We start from the raw sequence: 21113 nt of genomic DNA on the forward strand, positions 1-21113 counted from the left end.
TTCACTTTCTTGGATATTTATGTACATGTATTTATGAACATGTAGGAGAGTTGTGCATTCAGCAGCTGCTGGCAGCATTTTTGTATTTTCTTCTGCTTTAATTTCCATTTTCCTTTATTAACTATAAAAAGCTTCTTGCTCACTTGGATCTTTCCCTGTGTGCACTTTAGTAATCCCAACAAGACTGTAAATTCAACCTTAAACCACTGTTATAAAGTTATGCCTACTATAAGCTCAAGCTGAACACAAAATATTGAAGTTGCATAAATATTTTAAATCATTTATAAGAATAATTGTATAATGTGTACCTTTCGAATGCAGTGTATTCCCCACTCCTGCCTAATGTCTCTGCTGGAACTGGCAGTAACTGGAAAATTAAAAGAAATTCAACTTGTATTCTTTTCAGCAAATAGATAATGATTTAAAATATTGTGAAACCCCCTTATTCGCAGCTCCTTAATTTTGGAGAATTTTGTGATTAAGAAACCTTGTGCTTGTAAAGACTAGTGAACACTTTTGAACAAAAAATTACACCCCGAAACAGAAAAGGCATAACATTATGGTAGCCGGAAACACGCATCTTCACCACAAAATATTTGGACTGTGAAATCTATCTGGTATTTTAATGCTTGCTTCTGGCCAATTATGTACGGAATTTTCATATTTACTGTGCCATCTATTAAAGACTCGCGCAAGAAATTAACTGTTTACACGACCTTCAAAAAAAAAATGCAGCAGTAGTAATACTTAGCGTGACAGGGTTTGTCTTCTTTCTCTTTTGATATTAACCGTCGTGTTGAGTATTACATCCACGATAAACACATACCAACTTACCCAACTTGCCATGCTGCTTAAAAAAGAAAAAATATCTGTCCATGTGCAACATCTCAAGCATTACTACACACCTAATGCATTCTGAATACTTTGAATATTTCGACTATGCCTAGGATTCTTGCAGCGTTGAGGCATGGCATTTCCTGTAGCTGTTGCTTCGGCTTGTGGAGCAAACATGCGAGTGTCGATGAGGTTTGAAGGTCAGTTGTGCTCGCTTCCTGGAGCAGAATCCTGCTTTTTCGTGACACTGAGGCACTTTGTGTGGTACGTGTAGTGCTCAACGGCTCCCCGGGCTTCATCAACCTCTGCGACGCCCTCAACGCTTGGCAGCTGGTCAAGGAGCTCAAGGCTGCCCTGGGAATTCCTGCAGCAACCTCATTCAAGCACGTCAGCCCAGCAGGTGAGTCCTTGTTGAGAGCCCTTGAATTTCTGTGTCATAGTTTCTAAGAACTTCCCAAGAGCTCGGAGAGAAATGTGGCAATAGTGTGTATCCCCTTCAAGCACTGCAAGCGAGCACGATTGTGCATGCGAAAAAGGTGCTTTAATTGTATAAGTATTGTCGACAAATAATGATATTTTAAATGTGTTGAATGTTCGAATATGTATAAAATCTACTAGGGAAACTAGTTGAAAAGAAGATGGTTAGGTGTTTACTCTCGGTGTTGCAATGCTTTCATGTAGCTGGTTCACTTCTTCCACTTTATGTCAGTGTCTTAAGCCTAGCACATTTTTCGAGTGGCTGGTTAGGTTCTTTCTAAGTATGCTAGACATTAAATGGTGGCTGATGTTCTCATACCTGGTGTTCCTGTGGACAGTTCCCGTGTGAGGTACATTCTGTAAGCTTGACAAAACTCTCTAAATAAATGAAAATTGTGAATCCCTTTCGCATCTGTGTGCTTTTCATGATTCGAATTATGTTGGAAATGTGGCAAAAGCGTAATTCATTGGCACCTGAAGGGGGTGTGCACGTTTCTTGAGCGATGTAATTTAAGCAGCATGAGAATGATGGGCTGCCCAACGTGTCAGCTTGTTTCAGCTGATGGCTCATCATTACATGTAACTTTGGCTGTGTAAATGAACACTGTTGCCAGCAAGAGCATACTACTGCGCGTAACTAAAGCATATCTATATCGTACTCTCTGTACAAAATTTGTCGCTAGAAATGCTGTACATGGTGTAAACCATCATGGAGGTGCAGGGTAGCGTTTTTTTTTTTCTAATGCCGATTGTCTACTTTCTCAATAAAGCTCGTAACCAATGGCAGTGCTTCCAGGTGTGCATAGAATTGTTGCTTGAAAGTATACAAGACTGTAGCACACGTAAAATTTTCTGCAATTTCGTGACAGTGGCGCAAAACTACTAAGCTATGAGAAAATTTGGAGTGAGCTAGCACAATTGTAAGTTGTGTCGCAGCATGAGAGTTAGCGCATGCCAGCCTATGTCCTGTACTTGTCATTCACATGGTGATTCAGGTACTGCAGTGTCAGCAAATAAAGAGAACTGTAATTTGCAAGCCTTTCTTTTTGACTGTTTCAGTGCCTGTGCAAGAATATATACAGTGCAATACATGAAATCAGGAAAATCTGGGAGGGTTGCTGTCAGTTTGGTGTAAGCAAAATGGGTGGCTACACCAGTACAATACTATGTATCATGTGTACTTGTGAGTGAAGCTTGTGAGTGAAATAAGTGCAATTACAATGAATTTACAGTGTAAGTTGTCCTAAAAGGCAACATTAATAACTGGGACCAAAGTTTCAGAGATTTTCTGCTGAAGATTATACTATATCAAGGCAGTGGATAGTACAGGACTGGAGAGTAAATGTATATTTCTCTGCCCTTTTTGCCTGTACTTTCTTGTACTGTGTGCTGTGATGCATTTCCTTGTTTTCAGATGCATAGCCTAGCTATAGAGTATAGATCATGCATAATTTTGCATGGTAGGGTTAGTAACAGTCTCTCTTGTGCTTTGCGAATTTATCAGGCAGGAGTAATGGCAGAAGCATAATTTCCAACCCGTCAGTCATTTTGGTCTGTGGATGGACCTACAGAATAGTAGTAGTAATACATTTATGCTTTGTGGGATGTACCTAGCCATTTGAGCAGGCTGAGTAATGAAATTATTCGTGAACTTGTGAATCGTTGAAGAAGAAATTGGATGAGATCATGCTGGGCCTGCCGTGCAACTTTTCCTGAAACTTGAGAAGTGTAAATCTTGGCCAGAGTTACTTGTAAGGCACCTCTCGCATGCAATATATCAAGCTGCACAAACTTCAAGATGACCCCCCCCCCTCCCCCCCTGCACAGGTGCGGCCGTGGGTGTGCCGCTGTCACGAGATGAGGCCAAGCTTTGCATGGTGGACGACCTCTTTGATGAGCTGACCCCAATTGCCACCGCTTATGCCAGAGCCCGGGGTGAGTGCTGTGCAAACATTGCCAAGCAACATACTGGTCGCAACATTAAGTGCATCAGTGAGAACGTGTCATAACCTCCAGAAATCTGAATGCAGCTATGGGACAAGTTGCTTTTCAAGCTAGTTTTCATTGTCTATCGATATGTTACGGACGTCGGAGGCGTATTTGGAAATTTATATACCATGGTTAGATGCCAAAAGTTGCATCTCCGTATATGTGGCAGAAGTAACCCTCTGCTCATGTTTGTTATGGTAAAAACTGCGTTTCATTGCCTAAATGTACTGGTGAAAATTATTCTATGTGCTGTACATTGCAATGTTGCTGCTGCGTCTTGGATTTTCGCGCAATCTCAATGAATTTGAAACATACTTCAAGGTTGCTTTCCACCGTCTGTGACAACACAGACGTCGAGATCAATTTAGTGTCAAATTTCTCGAAAGCGGATGGCAAGTATATGAGTAAATCATTTCCATACAGTTCCACATTAACCGAAATTCATATTCACAATGAATATATTGAGTAATTGCTGCTGAGTGAACTTTGAAAGAAGAATTGAAGGCAGTGTGCAATATATTGTGCAAGGCATCTTAGGAGGATAAACACATCAGTGAATGAATAAGTGAAACACATCATGTTTGTACTGAAAAGCTTACCACCACATGTGTATATCCTGCAGAATCTTCATTTTTTTTCCGTCTTCCACCAGCTTCTTTTTGACTGTGCAATCTTGTATGCTATGCATTATTCACAGATTTTATCTTCTGTGCATTTGGCTTTCTGCATGACAATTTCAAGAAAGCTTTAGAAGATATGAAAGCAGGAAAGCAAACATTTGAGTGGTTAGTAATTATCCACTCAAGTCATCAATTCATAAAGTAAATAACTGCAAGTTTTATACCCCTTGACTTTTTACAAGGCTGTGTTTTTAACAATTTCTAAATATTGCCACTGAGGTCAGATGGAATAAACTCTAATTCATTTTTGGCATTGATCAATGTTCGCAGGTGCGGATCGCATGTCCTCCTTTGGTGACTTCCTGGCCCTGTCGGATGAGTGTGATGTGGCAACAGCCAGAATTGTGTCGCGTGAGGTGTGTGCCGGTGTTCAGCCTCTAAAATCTCAATTTCTTGCAATAGCACTCAGCTTCACCCTTCAATGCCTTTCATGCTAGCTAGTAGTTGTAAAGTTGACATATGTCTCAAGCGCAGCCATTCAAAAGTATTTCATCATAAGTGAACTAGAAACCTTTATCAATGCCTTTATCAATGTGCTCAGCCTGTTAGAATTATAGCTGTCTTTAATAGTTGTCTCTGAATGTTACAGGAAATCAAATGTTGTGAGGCAAATTCGCAGCCTCTTCAGCAGGCGAATACTAGCATAGGTCCCTTTGCTGTCCCCCCTCGCCCCTCTCCCCTCTTGGCCGATTCATGCACTTGAATATCTCCCAGAAAGATTTTACCCACTGCAAGGCAAACCTACGCCGAACACATGAATACAATTTGGAATATACACCGTCTTTGCCTGATTGCTTTCTCCAACAGGCACAGATGTGCAGTCACTGTATCTGATGCAATGTCGTTCATTTTGCAGTTTCAACTTATTCCTTTCTTGGCTTGCTGGTGTTTCCTACAGGTGTCTGATGGTGTCATCGCACCTAGCTACTCGGCTGAAGCTCTGGCGATTTTGGCCAAGAAGAAGGGTGGCAACTACTGCGTGCTCAAGGTGTGAATTCCCATTATGCATGTTTCAATGCCCAAGAGAGCACATGTTATTTCAAACACACCAGCAAGTGAAGCAAGTGGCCAGCTACTGTGTGTTGATGATATCTGTTTCATAGGTGGATGTGCATGCATAGTGTCACTGTTTGCTCATGAGCAGTATATTTCAGGCGTGTAATTGCACACTTTCGTGAACTAGTGGGAAAGTTAGTTTTGAAGTGTGCTCTTGCCAAGCCACTACTTTGATGGCAAAGTTTTACACAGAAGGAAAAGTTCAGGCATTGTAGTGGATGGACGTTCATGTGCAGTGTATTCAATTTCTCGCAAGCCATGACGAACACATCATTGTGCAATACATTGCATTGTAATAACAATAGTGCACAGTGGTCAAGGAGGCTGTGCAAATCTGTTCCACTTGTGACACAGTAGACTTCCGTCACTTTGGCTTCGGTTAATTCAATCGAGGCCAAAGGTCCCAGCCAGCACTCATGCATTTCTGTGGACTCAAATTTCGTTATTTAGATAACAAAATTTACCTTCGCCGAATAATTCGAACTTGGCCAGTCAGCATGCACGCTCCTGACCCCTATGGTGACCCCAATAGCAACACCTTTGCTGGCAACATCAGTCTCAGCAGAGCTTTGGGGACAGTGAATGCATTAAGGACATGCTGCATCCCATCAAAAACGCATATTTTCTGCTTTTTTGCTAGATTGATGCAAGCTACGAGCCAACTGCCATGGAATCCCGCACGTTGTTTGGCCTGACACTTGAACAATGCCGCAACGATGCCAAGATCGATCGTGCTCTCTTCTCCAACATTGTGTCAAAGAACAAAAGTGTGAGTGTTAGTCGGTTTTGTAGTTTTGAATGCTTGTGTTTAAGACTGTGAGCTGCCTTTCAGGTGATAGGGCAAATGTGGAGACAGAACTCCAAATACAGAAGTGCAGTCAACAGATGGAGCTAGCTGCACGCTTTCCACATTTTGCCTGGTGTGTCTATGATTGCCTACACGGTAAACTTTATTTAGTGACCAGAAAAAAATGTAAGAGAACTTTGCTGCACAAACTCTTCATCTATCCGTACCTAGAAAGGAGTTCTATTTGTCTCTCACAGGCATGAAGAGTGCTTCTGTGTGCCTTGGCAGTAAACAGGTAGCGTCAATAATTAGGAAACTCTCTGAACACACGTACACACATGCACACAAAGCATGGGGTAGCATTGAAGTGGATAGTTAGAGCTGGAAAAAAGTTATACATGCCAGAACATTCTACTTGCATAGGCCGGCACTGGTAAACTTTGGCTGTGTGTGGTGATGTGCTGTGTAAGCATAGTGCGGAGCTCTCTCTTCCTGCAGAAAGAAAGGTCAACGAGGCAGTTTAGTGATCGGAGAATGCCAATGCATGCATGCACATGCTAGGAGGTGCCAAATGAGTGGTAGTGATTGTCTGGCATGTGAGAAGCTGACTGATGCACATCCTATGAGAGGATGAACAGATTGGTTGGCACGTTTATACTTATTCTTTTTAAGGCACAGTTGCTGCCACGTACTTGGCTTATCCATGAGTGTGAATGGTTCGAGAAATTGTCAGATGAAAGGCTGTATAAAAAGTTGGGAGGTCAGAGAACTGAGTAATGTGAGGTCTACCAGAGGCAACTTTGTTATGTGGTCAAAAAGTGTTTTGTCAATTTTGTCATGTGTGGGACAGCTGGTGCGTTTGGGGACTTTCAAATGAAAGCAGAGATGGCTAGAGTTCAACTGTATGTGGTGCTGTAGTTTGACTGTTTGCTTGCGCCCTTCTACCCAGCTGCCAGAGGCTGCCATCCGTGATCTGATTGTGGCCACAATAGCCCTCAAGTACACCCAGTCCAACTCTGTCTGCTATGCAAAGGATGGACAGGTAGGTGCTTTGCCATGGGGCCATTTAATAGGTATTGCAAATGTTTGTCAGCGTGGTATTTGCATCTGTAAGGAAATCAGCCAACTATACTTGTACATATAGTCCACTCCACATTGGGTAATAAACATTTTTGCCTTGTGAATTGAGAAAGCTGCTACTATTGTTGCAGTACACTTGCTATCCTAAGTTGACCTATATGGCAACCAAATGTATGAGCCATTCTGTTATGTGCCCAACAGAAACATGAAACTAGGTATTTTGCAAGGGCTGATTTTGCATGTTGCTCGAGATTCATGCACCCACATATGTACACATGCGCAAGGAATGAAAAAGAAAAACTTATTTCTTATTCAGTGGTCAACTGTAATTTTATTTACTTTTCATAGAACTTCAGTGGCTATCCTCAGTATTGGCATGATTGATGGAATTTCCATGATTTTCTCAAACCATTTCAGTAGCTGAGCTATCCAATGTCCCATGTGACAACATATAGTAATCTGAAGTGCTCCACTCTTCTCTGTTGTCTCCAAATGCTCGAGCAACCAAAAGTATATAAAATGTATCTGCTCGGCAAATATCCATTTGTAAAATTAGCCAGAATATATAAGTTTTTATATATTAAAAAATAAAAGGTGTTTCCCTTCAAGCACAATGAAACACATAGGACAACAGGAAGCACATGGGATTATCATTGGGTTGTCCTGTCCTGTGCATTTTGCTGTGCAGCATTTTCCATGATGTACGTCAAACAATTTGCCCAATTATCAGTTGTACTTGCCTTGCTTTCATCTTTGGCCTATAGTTTTCTGCCTTGACATGAATACAATGTAGCTGAGCTTAAATATATATGTTGAGTTGTAGAACTTTGAAACCGTGCAGTGAACTGGTAAATCTGAATTTTACTCCTATGCTATGCATTTAGCTCTCTGATGTCCCTCCAACAATGCATCATGCCAAAAAAGCCTGCAGTACGTATTGTGTGCATTCCACTTTTGTAGGTGATTGGCATCGGAGCTGGCCAGCAGTCTCGAATTCACTGCACACGGCTAGCAGGTGACAAGGCCAACAACTGGTGAGTGTAACATTGCTCTGGTGCTTGTGTAAATCAGCTTAGTCGCACTTATAAACTTCGGGTTGGGCCTTAGCTCTGAACTGAATTTTCCTGGCTAACTAACATATCTGTCGGCTGCAGCCAAGAGCATCTTGATTGGTTGTGAAACCCTGTGTGTGTGAAACTTTATTAATGCTTGCTCTGGCAACTGCTACTATGATTAACTGTTAGTAAATGAACAGGGGTGGAATAGATAAGACCCCTTGTCAACAGCATCTTGATTGGTTGTGAAACCCTGTGTGGGTGAAACTTTATTAATGCTTGCTCTGGCAACTGCTACTATGATTAACTGTTAGTAAATGAACAGAGGTGGTATAGACAAGACCCCTTGTCAAAACGTTGGCTCCAGCAACATTCCTTGTTCTGCCTCTGCTTGTTAATTTCAATATCCATCTTCCTGTGAACTTCTGTCCTAACTTTTTTTAGCCGTTTAACAAGTATGTACTTCTATCCTGCACATCTGTGCCCACTTGACACCATTGCTGAACCTACTGTATTTTTTTGGCCATAACTCACATCTTTGTATAAGTCGCACCCCCCCCCCACTTATCACAAGTTTGGAAGAAAATATTTCTATGTAAGCTGCACTGGCATATAACATGTGTCTATTTTAACTTGACTAGCACGATGAAACATGATTATACACGCTTGTACACTAATGGCAAAATGACGTACTTACAGTACCTATTTCAGGGCACTAAATTTCTGTAAGCAATATTTTTACAAGCTACAACTTCTAGCACAAAAAAAACTTCATCTAACACTCCTCTCAGGTACCAAAAACCAACATTTATCCCATTTCACTCAAATCTATTGGAAGACTTCAAGCTCTGATGCAGTCAGAATTCCAGGTATTTCAGCCGGTGTCATCATTGGGTGACTGTTGTTGGTCTTTGAGTAACTTTTAAAGACATTGTAGGCATGTCACTTGTATTGCTTCTTGGTGTAGCATGCTCAGGAAAATAGGAATGCTCATATAGGTCTTGCCAGCATGCATGGATTTATTCATTATAAGTCGCACCGCTGCGTAAGATGCAGAGAGAAAAATTTCAGGGAGAAAATGCGACATATAGTCTGGAAAATACGGTACATCTTTTTTATGCAGAGGCAGCCTTTCATGAAATTTTTTGTAATACCATACCATACCATACATACTATACCATAAAATGCAAGATAGCTTGGCGGTATACTGGACATTGTGTCTCGTTTACAAAAATGGCAGTCTGTGTATGTTGGCAAGGAGCATGCCACATACCCAAGATGATGGATGGCACAGCCAGTCACTCATCACAGGCACAAAACGACAAAAATTTATTATACACCTGACTCACTTTTAGAGCTGCTGTCTTTTTTTGTTTGTTGAAGTGTACATGTTTGGGGAAGTTGTTCTAGACTCATGTGCCTGACAGGCTGTAGTGTACTACAAGTTTTGTCATGTCACTGGTAACCAGAATTGCCACTCTTAGGATGAATTGACTGCCTGCAGGGGCACAAAGTGACAACTAGAGGTGTGCAAACACCAAATAGTAGATTTTGAATCAACTATCAAACTAAATCATGAAAAAGAAGAAAGCCAGATATCAAATTGAATATCGAATATCAGGAAATTAAACACTAAGCTTTCTGCTTACAAATCTTTTGTGAAAGAAAAAAAAAAAGCAGTGCTGCACATGCACAGGAGTCTACTAACATTGTTTTAACAAAAGTGATGCTAGCTATCAGTAACTTCGATACCTAGAAATCGAGATGTATAGTGTGGTCAACTGTTATTAAAGGGAACACCAGATTAGTATGCCAGCAGTCATAACAACTCAGTTGGTATGTGGAAGTCTGAACAATATATTTTATGGACATAGTGTCTGTTGAATTGAGATAAGTGCTATTTCTTCCTCTGAAGCTGAAAAGAAAAAGAAATTATGTTGTTCTGAATGCAACTGAGGTTTTCAGTTTTATAGCGGGCCATACTGTGGATAATATGACAATCTTCTATTGCTTTGAAAGTTTTGCTTTTTACTTTTTGTCTGTGGCAGTGGGAACACTGCACATTTCAAGGCATTGACCACAGCCGAGTCTTTAGCCTGATATACCAAACATCTGAAACATCTAACAGTGAATATTGAATTCATAAACCGAGTTATTCGAACATTCACAATTAGATTCGAAATTGAATATTCGTACAACCCTAGTGACAACAGTTATTAAGCAGTGCACAGTATCATTCAAGTAAAAACCAGTCTTGATGATTGTAGACGTAAACATTCATTCAGTTGCAAGACTGAGGTTGCTAGGTCATTTGAAGAGGCACATTGCAGTGGAGCAGTTTGGTGCAGTAATTGACTCAGGGCTGCTGTGTCTGTGTCCTTCTTTTCACCTGTGCTGGTTTGGTAAATACGTACTGTCGCATAAAGCAAAATTGTTGTTATGAACAGGTGGCTGAGGCAGCACCCCAACATTAAGAGCATGGCCTTCAAGAAGGGTGTCAAGCGTGCCGAGATCTCCAACATCATTGATGTCTACGTTGGTGGGGTCTTTGGACAGGCACGTGTCTTTGTTTATCTTCTGAACTTGTTCTTATGGAATACTCTTACGTTGTAGTGTGTGCAGAAGCATCTTATGGTACGATGCTTTTTGTTTTCCTCTTGTAGGACATGCCTCTGGAGCAGTACAAAAACTCCGTGGAGAACCCGGTGCCTCAGCTAACTGAGGTATGTATGTCTTCTGGTCTCGGAAATGAACCTTGCCATCACAATACAGTCGATTCATGTTACAAATGACTGACATCCGACATGAATATAGTACCTTCGTTATATCCTATATTCTTTATGAGTGTATACTATTCTTTACATGCTGATATTGTCGAGATACATTTTAGATTTACTTTGTCATATCTTGCATTTCGCTATGTCCAGCTGCATTATATCAAGTTTCTACTGTACTTCTTACAGCTTGGGGTTCTAATGATGTAAAGAGTTTTTTAAACAGCAGGTGCTCAGCGTGTCTAACATTCTATGCTCAATTCCAGACTGCAGTGGCTGTATTTTGATGGAAAGTGAATGCAAAAATTCCCCATGTTCCTAGACATAGGTGACATTAAAGGACACCAGGTAACCATAGTTAACCTAGAGCACTGTGGCATCAATCAATCAATATGCAAATTACTTCAGTATGGCAGTTAAAAATGATGCATCTTGCTTAGTTGTTGGAGACCCATCAGTATCACTGTTGATGATATGCTGTTTTACGGTGTAAGCTCTAGGAGCTCATTCCAATAGACGTTTCTGTTAGTGATGGTGTCCGCCACCGGTGGTGTTGGTAGCAGCTATTGCCGGGAATGTTAAAAAAGAATACCGAGTTCCTACCGGGATTGAACCAGGGTCCGCTGCACGGGAGTCAGCTTCTCTACCACTGAGCCACACCAGCACTTGCTAGCATGCAGCGAAAAGATGCCTTATAAACTCATCCTAGCGCCCGAGGATACTTGCAATGTGACACGTGCGTGGCGTAGTGTAGATGGGTGCACATTTTGCATTGCAGTTGCATATTATTGCACCAGGTAGAATACTATGTGGCAGATTCACAGGTAGTGGTACAAGGCAGTTAAAGTAGGTTTGAGGAAGAAAAAATGAAGCTTAAGGAGATGTATACAAGAATACTGGAAGAATATATATTGTGTGCCTGATTAAATCAAGCTGTCTAGGGGACTGTATGCCACTGCCGCATTTAATTGAGGATGCCAATAAATCATCATCACCATCATTAGCATCGTATCGGGCCACTGTCTAGCTAAGTGACTGTCACTGCAGAGTTTCAAAAGGGATGCCAATAAGTCATCATCATCATCATTAGCATCATATCGTGCCACTTGCCTTGCAATGTGAGATGCACACCACGTAGCCTCTATACGTGTCCCTTTGCATTGCAGTTGCATATTATTACACCAGGTGACACACCATGTAGTAGTTGCATAGGTAGGGGTACGAGGTAGATAGAGAAGTTTTGAAGAAAAAGATTATGGTGATATATAAATATTGATGTAATGAAAACCGTGTGAGGCATACCTGATTAATTTAAGCAGGCTAGGTGACTGTTTGTCACTGTCTCGTTTAAAAGTGAATGCCCTTAAATCATTATCATTAGCATCATATCGTGCCATTTGCCACCCAATGCCACATAGTGTCGATACGTATAAACTTTGCATTGCAGTTCCGTTATGTTCCACCAGGTGTCCTGACATGCAGCAGTTGCATATATAGCATTTGCATGCTGCACGTAGATGGACCTGATTAGCATAAGCAGGCTAGGTGACTATTTGTCACCAGCCCATTTCGATGGGGATGCCAATAAATCACCATCAACAATCAACAGCATGGTACTGTGCCACAGGTCAAGGGATGTGACATGTGTGCCACATAGTCTGCATACCTGTGTTTACTCCTTGGTGCACGTTATGGCACCTCATCTCAAGGTACTAACCGCTGCTTAAACGAATCTTATAACTATGCATGTGGCTGCAACCAGGCAGCATCAGTCTCAGCAGACTGCTGTGCAGGGAGTAGGACAAGCCACAGCTCGCTGTCAATGCAGGGCGATACAGTTATGTCATTCTCACGAAAACAAAGCAAAGAGACTTTGCCACGAAGACCCTGTAGTTTGCAGTGCCGAAAATGGAGCTCGTGTGGAGCCGCTCCTCCAGCTTACACTGTGACTGTGCTGCACAGGCCTGTGACATTACAGAGCTTTTTTTCTTACAGAGTGGTGTAAATTATCTAAATTTAACTTCATACAGGTTGAATGTAAACATAATCACCTATGTATATTATTTTTCTCTTTCTCAATCATAAAGTGTTTGAAATTAAATGCATTGGCTGTTGATGCGGGAAGTAACAGTGGCTTTTCATGTATTTTTTTTAACGGCAGGAGGAAAAGAAGGCCTGGATTGCCCAGTTGTCTGGTGTTGCCCTCAGCTCGGATGCTTTCTTCCCGTTCAGAGACAACATTGACAGGGCGCGTCAGGTAATTTGTTTTTTTCCTTGTTTTCACGAGGCTAAGAATAACATTAACAGTCAGGTGAGTTGGTACAATGGCATTTTTAGCATGAAAAAACGTCAGACACAGGTGCCAAATTTCAATGGAAAGCTTTTTCAAGAAAGCACACAATGTTTAGTTTCATGTCAAAAAGGAAATACAAAACACATGTTTGATAAGGTAACAACAAATGAAAGCAATGACACTTAAAGTAAGCCAGCAAAACATTCACATGACTAACAGATGCTGTTGATGTCTGCTATTTCAACCTTGATGAGGCTGAGGTAATTGAAGAAATTAAACTAGAGGCAGAAAAAACACACTGCTGATTGACTTGGCAGTATTTGTCCCAATTCTAACGTGCCCCCGAATCTAATGCGCACCCACTTTTTTTGCATTGAAAGCAGCAAACTAATTTAAAAATGACATTAGAGCTCCTAAACAAAGTAGAAAGTGAGCGTGCACCCAATTGTTTTTGCGAGCTAGATGTAGCATGCCTCCAATTCTGGCAAAAAGAAAATGACCAAGCTGGTGAATTTTACCTTCACAGAGTGGAACTTCATTTCATTGATGTCCATCGTCGTCACTCTCAGACAGCACTTTATTGCTGTCTACAAAGAACCCCAACATTTTGTCCTCTATATGGTCCATAGCACATTTAATACTTGGCGTTCATCAAACGACTTTGCAACGATTGCAAACTGGATGGGGGCCCACATCTGGACTAACCACTTGGCTAGGTTATCCTGCGACACATGCAATTCTCCAGAATGGCAAGAACATGTATGCGACTTATTGCTGCTAGCTTAACATGTAAAATTACTTATCATTTGAATGTGCTTTCATAATTGGACTAAAAGCTTCACATCTTCGTCGTCCTGCTATACACGAAGTCGTTCTGTCACCATTCATTGCCGTCATCTTGTGATGGCAGTGGTGATGGCACTGGCCAGACTGGCTCTAAAGGTAGCCTGTTGCGAATGCCACAAATGCAGTTTTGGTTTGGTATCGTATTGCACTACCCAAGCAAGTTTTGGACAAGCTTTCTTGAAAAAATAAAGCACACATTAGGATTGGGTGAGTACTGTAATAATTGATTGTGAGCTACCGTTTTCACTTTGCCATCTTCCTGGGGCAAGCCTAAAACAGGCATTTTCGACGGGAAACGATTCAACCCATTCAGTGTACCCTAAGTGACGCTGTGATGGACCCTGATGGAGTCGCCACTGCAGTCACCATAGGGTGAGCACATGTGTGATGACCAGCCAAGCTTGAATTATCTGATGAAGACTGATTTCAGGACCAAAATAATGAACATTTGGTCCCATATAAATGCATAGGCACCAGACAGGACCTTTGGCCAGGATCGAATTAACCAAAAGTCTAATTAGCCATATTGGAATTAACGGAAGTATACCATATGTGAGCTCTGTCTATAGATTGTGCCTGACCTGTGAATCTGGTGCACATGGCGTCCATTGTTATGATGTAAAAGGCCGCAGTATCGGGAGTTTAATCATTCTGCTTTCATAAGACGTGGGTCTCTAATGGATGGTCGAAGACGTGTGGCAGTACAGTGTCGAATGTAACATGGTGTAGTTACTTTGATGAAATGTGGGTCTCCAAAGAACGCCGAAAGGCAGTGTGGGGCCTAATGTGACGCGGTAGTACTTATGGTTATGCTCCCTGAGTTACGTGTTCATCAGAGTAGCTACACAAACTTAGTGACGTCGCAGTCTTCTTTGAATTGAACAAACCAGCTCAGGATCTCCTACATACCATATTATTGCAATAGCAATCACATGAACACTCCAGGCGCATTTATACCATCTGCGTCACCACGATGTTCCTTATAAAGTTCAAGGGTGATAACATTGTCGCTATGCGCCGTATGCTGTATGTGAGAGGGCGAGCAGACGACGGCAGCTCAATCTCTCTTGTGCAAGGGAGGAAAGTGGGGAGGAAGCACGCTACCTGCCGTCGCATGCAAGGCACCAGATGTGTGTTGGGGGGGGGGGGGGTTGACATTCTGCTCTGGCGGCTGCTGCATGTGGCGGAGGCCCTATCTTGAAAGTGATCTGCAATGAGTACAGAGTCCAGGTGCGCCATGGGCTGATAGGTTCGAGGCACTATGGTCTGGCTGCTTAGTTCGCAATGAAGCGAGAGGCAGCACGAAGGTCAATTCACTTGCTGCTGCTGCCACACTTCCTCACTCTAGCATTTTGACAGGGAGTTTCCACGGTCATCGAGTGAGATGTGTTCATATTTCCTTGGGTGTGCGTGTGTGCTCGTTAATTTAGTTAGTAAGCTAACGTTGACAAGTTTATATGGCCGATAAAACTACTATGCTTACTTCGTATAGCTGTCTACTAATATGCTATCGCAATCGACGATTCGCCTTTCGAGCAAAACTGTGACGTTTTTACTTGTGTAAGACACTGCTTCATGGAACGCCTGCGCCACAACTTTGGAGCGCGACAATGTTGAAAAAATTAAAAGGACAGCACATTCCATGCAAATGTGGAAATTAATCATAAGCAAAACTTTCTTTTATGTTTACTGAAATGTCTTCACTTCACTTATCCTTTTTCCCTTCTATGTAACTGAATGCTTTTCTGTCAATGACTGCTCCAGTTTCATTTTGTTACATCTTATTTCACACTCAACTGCTTATGTTGCCAACTTCACTGCTTTGTACCATTCGCATCACTTTTCATGTGTGGTCTAAAATAATTATTTTTGTCTTGTTGTTACAACATACATTAGACATCACATGATCAGCAGTGCGACGCCATAGCCAGGGGCTACCACATTTCGGAACAAAACTTTTCTGAAAAGTTTCGACAAATGTTCACTGTCTAGCCTGAGCCTATGATTCCACCTTTTACTTCTACAAAATTTAAGTAGTACCACATTCAATGTGAATGGCATCTCATGTGTAATAAAGCTCGGGGGAATTCAGCGTTGTAAAAAAAATTTGCATAGACATTGAACTACAAAACATTAATTACAGCCCCCAACCAATATGGCATCATTAAGTAAGTCTTCCAAGAAAACTTAAAATTCAGCCAACTCATACAACGTAGTGCATACATGATGTCAGCATGTAATGTCTATAAAAAGTAATTATAAAGTAGAATGAACGTTAATAAGACATCAACGACTAGATATTTGAAAAAACGTGTTAGTAGGACGCCCTTTAGATGTTATGTCAAGACGTGGACGAACAGATCTTACCTGGATGTCGATAGGATATTGGCGGTTCACTTGGGTTGTGTGATTGGCAGGAGAGCAGCAACCAGCGCTCACAATGTGGTAGAGAAGAGGCAAAGAAAGGTTCACTTTGAAACAGCCAAGCAGCACTGTGTGTCTACTAGCATGCTAGTTAATCTCTGCTAGCCACTACTAGATGGCAAGGATGACATCGTCATCATCACTGTGCAGTGAAGCTAAAGAACAAGCCATAGCACAGCCATAGTGCCTCTATAGGTGAAGCGTGCTGGATCAGATCATGCAACTTAGATTCAGCATGCTTCAACTATAGGTACTATAGCTGTGCCGTGGCTTGTCGTTTAGCTTCATTGTGCTTTCAGGTGCATAAAGAGGGCATTGCTGCAAAACGTGTGTGCATGGACATTGAGCACATGGCATGCGGTTTTGTTGAGGAACATCGTAACGAGCTTCAAGGTCGCAGGAATTTCAAATCGTATGGATGGCATGGAGAATGACCAGATTTGGGAGGGCGCCGATGAAGTAAGCTTGTCAAACGATGAGGGCACGCAGTGAGAGCTAGGAGGACAATTGATTAAAAGTGCACATAGTGAGCCGCCAGTGCTCTGCATTGTTCTGTATATCAGACAAAGTGCAGTTTAAGGTTTCAGTGAGCTGCCATAAGCCTGCCTCATGTATGGCGTGCACCCTGTAAAAAAAACCAAGAAAGAAAAGAAACGATGGCGTTAAACAAGTCAGTACAGTATGTTTTTAATACCTCAATGCACAAGCTGAAATTAAAAGAATCCGTGATTCCCACTTGCAGCAAGCTAAGTGTGAAACTAAGTTTAGATAGGTGTTAAATGGGTACTCCACCTTTAATATACTAACAGACAACTTTCTGTGGCAATGAAGGTGAAGCTACAGAGGCAAACAAAGCATGCACAAGCATGAGCGCTTCTGGAAAGAAAGTGTCACATTTTCATTTCTGTTAGTTTAAGCCAGGGAAAAGAAGGCATATGCATCTTATTTACTGTAAAGAAACAAGACAAACTGCATTATTGAATGTTAAATCTAACATTTCTTGGTTGCTTTTCTCTTCTGCAAATGGGCAAGTGCAAAAAATGTCTCACAATAAAGCTAGTCTTATTCAGTAGCTATTTAAAACAACTAAAATCACTGTCAAACTCGAACGGACTACTTCATGCAGTAGCACATGTGCAAGTGTTCCACTCTTGTAATTTTCCCTTCATCGCCATCAAAAGTTGTCAGCAAGGTTATACACACTTGTGAATTGCCATTTATGCTTCAAGTTGGCTTCTAGTTTGTTGGTGTGATGCCTTTTAGAGCATGTATGTTCTGTATTTTTGGGGAATGTTTAACAATTTAGACACAATAGAAGAGCAATGGCTCACTGTCTGTGTGCATGGATCTTTGCAGAGCGGTGTGCAGTACATTGTCAGCCCTGGAGGATCCACCAATGACCAGGGAGTTATGGAGGCATGTGATGAGTACGGAATCACCTTGGTACACACTGGTCTGCGCCTGTTCCACCACTGAGAAGCTGCTGCGGGTAGACCGGCAATCCATCACCTGCTAATATGTCTCCTGGCCTCCATGCAAACCATTCTTTGAGAAAGTGCCTTGAAAGGAAGCAAAAATATTTTGTGGCTATATTACACATGCTGCGCTCTATTTTACAGTATGCAAATGTGTGGTGTACATAACCTTTTTGGATACAGATGAAAAGCCTGAACAATAAACATTTTGCAAGCCTATTTGAGTGTGATGTGTCAGTCTTCTTTTTTTTTTTCATATCTGCAAAAAAACAACCTAAACACAGAAGGTTTGTGCAACTTAAATTTTCTTAAGTTCCTGGATATCTGCTCCTCTTCCTGAAACGCTGGTTTCTGCAGGTGCTGGCAGGCGGCAACACAAATTTACGCTTTTGCCATCGCAGCAGCAGCTCGCATCCCCATAAGCGAAGGCAAATTTGTACTTTTTTCTGTCGCAAGTATTGCACTGAATGACAAGGACTCCGAAATGTGATCCTCCTGCAAGATTTCAGCAAGAACAGTGCAGTGGCAAGTGCAAAATCTTTTTCGAACACTCTAAGTGAAGAACCGTATGTAAAAGCCGTATGTAAAAATACTAAAAGATATCTATAACGGCTCCACAGCCACCGTAGTCCTCTATAAAGAAAGCAACAAAATCCCAATAAAGAAAGGTGTCGGGCAGGGAGATACAATCTCTCCAATGCTATTCACAGCATGTTTACAGGAGGTGTTCAAAGACCTGGATTGGAAAGAATTGGGGATAAGAGTTAATGGAGAATACCTTAGTAACTTGCGATTCGCTAATGATATTGCCTTGCTTAGTAACTCGGGGGACCAACTGCAATGCATGCTCACTGACCTGGAGAGGCAAAGCCGGAGGGTGGGTCTAAAAATTAATCTGCAGGAAACTAAAGTAATGTTTAACAGTCTCGGAAGAAAACAGCAGTTTACGATAGGTAGTGAGGCACTGGAAATGGTAAGGGACTACATCTACTTCGGACAGGTAGTGACTGCGGATCTGGATCATGAGACTGAAATAATCAGAAGAATAAGAATGGGCTGGGGTGCGTTTGGCAGGCATTCTCAGATCATGAACAGCAGGTTGCCATTATCCCTCAAGAGAAAAGTGTATAACAGCTGTGTCTTACCAGTCACATACGGAGCAGAAACCTGGAGGCTTACAAAAAGGGATCTACTTAAATTGAGGACGACACAACGAGCTATGGAAAGAATGATAGGTGTAACGTTAAGGGATAAGAAAAGAGCAGATTGGGTGAGGGAACAAACACGAGTTAATGATATCTTAGTTGAAATCAAGAAAAAGAAATGGGCATGGGCAGGACACGTAATGAGGAGGAAAGATAACCGATGGTCATAAAGAGTTACGAAATGGATTCCAAGGGAAGGGAAGTGTAGCAGAGGGCAGCAGAAAGTTAGGTGGGCGGATGAGATTACGAAGTTTGCAGGGACAACATGGCCACAATTAGTACATGACCAGGGTAGTTGGGGAAGTATGGGAGAGGCCTTTGCCCTGCAGTAGGCGTAACCAGGCTGATGATGATGATGATGAAGTGAAGAGAGAGAGAAAACATTTATTTAGACCATCGAGGTCGTTGATATTGAGGTCGAGTGGGTGGTGTCCTCATTCCCAGACTCCACTGGCCATGGCTGCTCGACGTACTTGTTGGGCGAGAGCTTCTTGTTCCACCAGGGTTTCGGCGGTCAGCTGTACCTCCCACCGCTCTAATGACATGCTAGGTGTCTTTAAGTGTTGAGGTTGTGATGCGAGATGTGATGCGTGTGTCGCCGCACCAGAGGCAGATGCTGCGATATGTATGTGGGTACATTTTGCTGTATCTGTGTAGGTTTGGGAACGTGTTGGTCTGAATAAGTCCGAGAGCTACTGCCTCTTCAGTGCTGAGCTTTCGGTGAGGGGGGAGGATAAATCCTGCGGTTGATTTGCTAGATCTCGAGTCGGTCACAGTAATTGGATGGCAGGGGCACAGAGGTAAAGGGTGGGGATTGATGAGACAATTGGTTTTGCCCCACTCAGCTGATTAGCGCTCGAGCTAAGGCGTTCGCCCTTTCGTTCCCCTACAGTCCCGCGTGGCCCAGCGTCCATGTGATTTGATGGGATTCTTGCAGCCTCGGGCCTCGAATCTGAGCCACCAGCAGCGGTGTTCATCTGTTGGTAAAGTTACGGCAGGCCTGTTGCGAGTCGGTACCAACATGAACTTCCCTGCCTACCCTGTCTTGTTGTTTTACCACTAGCACCGCGGCTATGGTCTTAGCCGCAGCTGGGGTCTCTGCCCTGACTGAGGCCGCGAGGGTCAAGGAGTTATCTCTCCCGTTCACGGCAGCTACCGCGAAGAGGCACCCTACGATTACGCCGCCATGTCTACATACGTTACATACGGGTCACCCTTGAATTGTCTGCGCTGTCTGTCGACGCAAGCCTTGCGTCATACTTCATGGCGTTCATGACTCATGTGCTTCGGTATGGGGTTCGTCTTGATCTTGCCTATGACCTCGGGCGGGAGTGATTGTTGCCCATCGTGGGCATGAAGCTCCATTGCCGTTCTGGTCCGGTGGAGGATGGCTCTGCCCGCTGCCATGTTCTGTAGTCTGGCTTTTTGCGAAGCCATAACTGCATCCGACAGCTCAGCGAAGGTGTTGTGGATCCCGAGAGCCGCTAACTTCTCGTTTGAGGTGGTGACAGGGAGACCCTGGGCTGTTTTGTACGCGCCTCTGATGATGGCATCGACTTCTTCTTGGTCGCGTTTGTTTAGCAAGTGGTGGTGATACAGCATGCTATACGTTACTCTGCTGATCACCAGCGCCTGGACGAGGTAAAGTGTGTCCTCTTCTCGTGTGCCCTTGCGGCTTCTTGTTATTCATTTGATATTCTGCAAGATCTGGTTGGTGGCAGACCTTAGGGTTTGGATGGTGTGGGAGGCTTTCAGGTTGCTTGGGATCCCAAAACCCAGAATCCTAGTCTTATTGCTTTCCTTGATCTTCTGGCCTTCTAGATAGAGGTCGATAGGACCGGGGGACTTGTAGATTCTTCCTCCGTGCACCTGCACCACCACAGACTTCTCGGGCGCGCAACGCATCCCGCTCGCTGCCGCAAATCTCTCCACGGCCGTCGCGGCCACCTGAAGGGTCGCCTCTTTTCGCGCGAGGGAGCCCTTGGTGGCCCAGAGCGTGATATCCGCGTACAGGGCGTAACCTAGGTCCGGGATCTTCCGCAGCTCTTTGGTCAGCGTTAGCATCGCGACGTTGAAGAGAATCGGGGAGACTATCGTCCCTTGCGACGTTCCATTGTTCGGCACGTCGATCGTATCCG

The 21113-nt window shown here is 42.9% G+C and overlaps 1 protein-coding gene across 1 annotated transcript in view; it reads left to right on the forward strand.

The window, feature by feature from the left end:
• Nucleotides 1–17989, forward strand: part of LOC135895895 (bifunctional purine biosynthesis protein ATIC) — a 181005-nt gene extending 163016 nt beyond the window's left edge. The window contains exons 10-20 of the mRNA XM_065424126.2: nt 1109–1234; nt 3139–3246; nt 4251–4336; nt 4879–4968; nt 5677–5805; nt 6773–6865; nt 7864–7937; nt 10406–10514; nt 10622–10681; nt 12894–12989; nt 17652–17989. Of these exons, the coding sequence (XP_065280198.2) occupies nt 1109–1234; nt 3139–3246; nt 4251–4336; nt 4879–4968; nt 5677–5805; nt 6773–6865; nt 7864–7937; nt 10406–10514; nt 10622–10681; nt 12894–12989; nt 17652–17771 (1091 nt within the window). The 3' untranslated portion in view covers nt 17772–17989. The remainder of the gene's footprint in view (nt 1–1108; nt 1235–3138; nt 3247–4250; nt 4337–4878; nt 4969–5676; nt 5806–6772; nt 6866–7863; nt 7938–10405; nt 10515–10621; nt 10682–12893; nt 12990–17651) is intronic.
• The last annotated feature ends 3124 nt before the right edge of the window (nt 17990–21113 follow it).

The sequence above is a fragment of the Dermacentor albipictus genome, chromosome 4 (assembly GCF_038994185.2).
Source record: "Dermacentor albipictus isolate Rhodes 1998 colony chromosome 4, USDA_Dalb.pri_finalv2, whole genome shotgun sequence".
In the NCBI taxonomy this organism is placed as follows: domain Eukaryota; kingdom Metazoa; phylum Arthropoda; class Arachnida; order Ixodida; family Ixodidae; genus Dermacentor; species Dermacentor albipictus.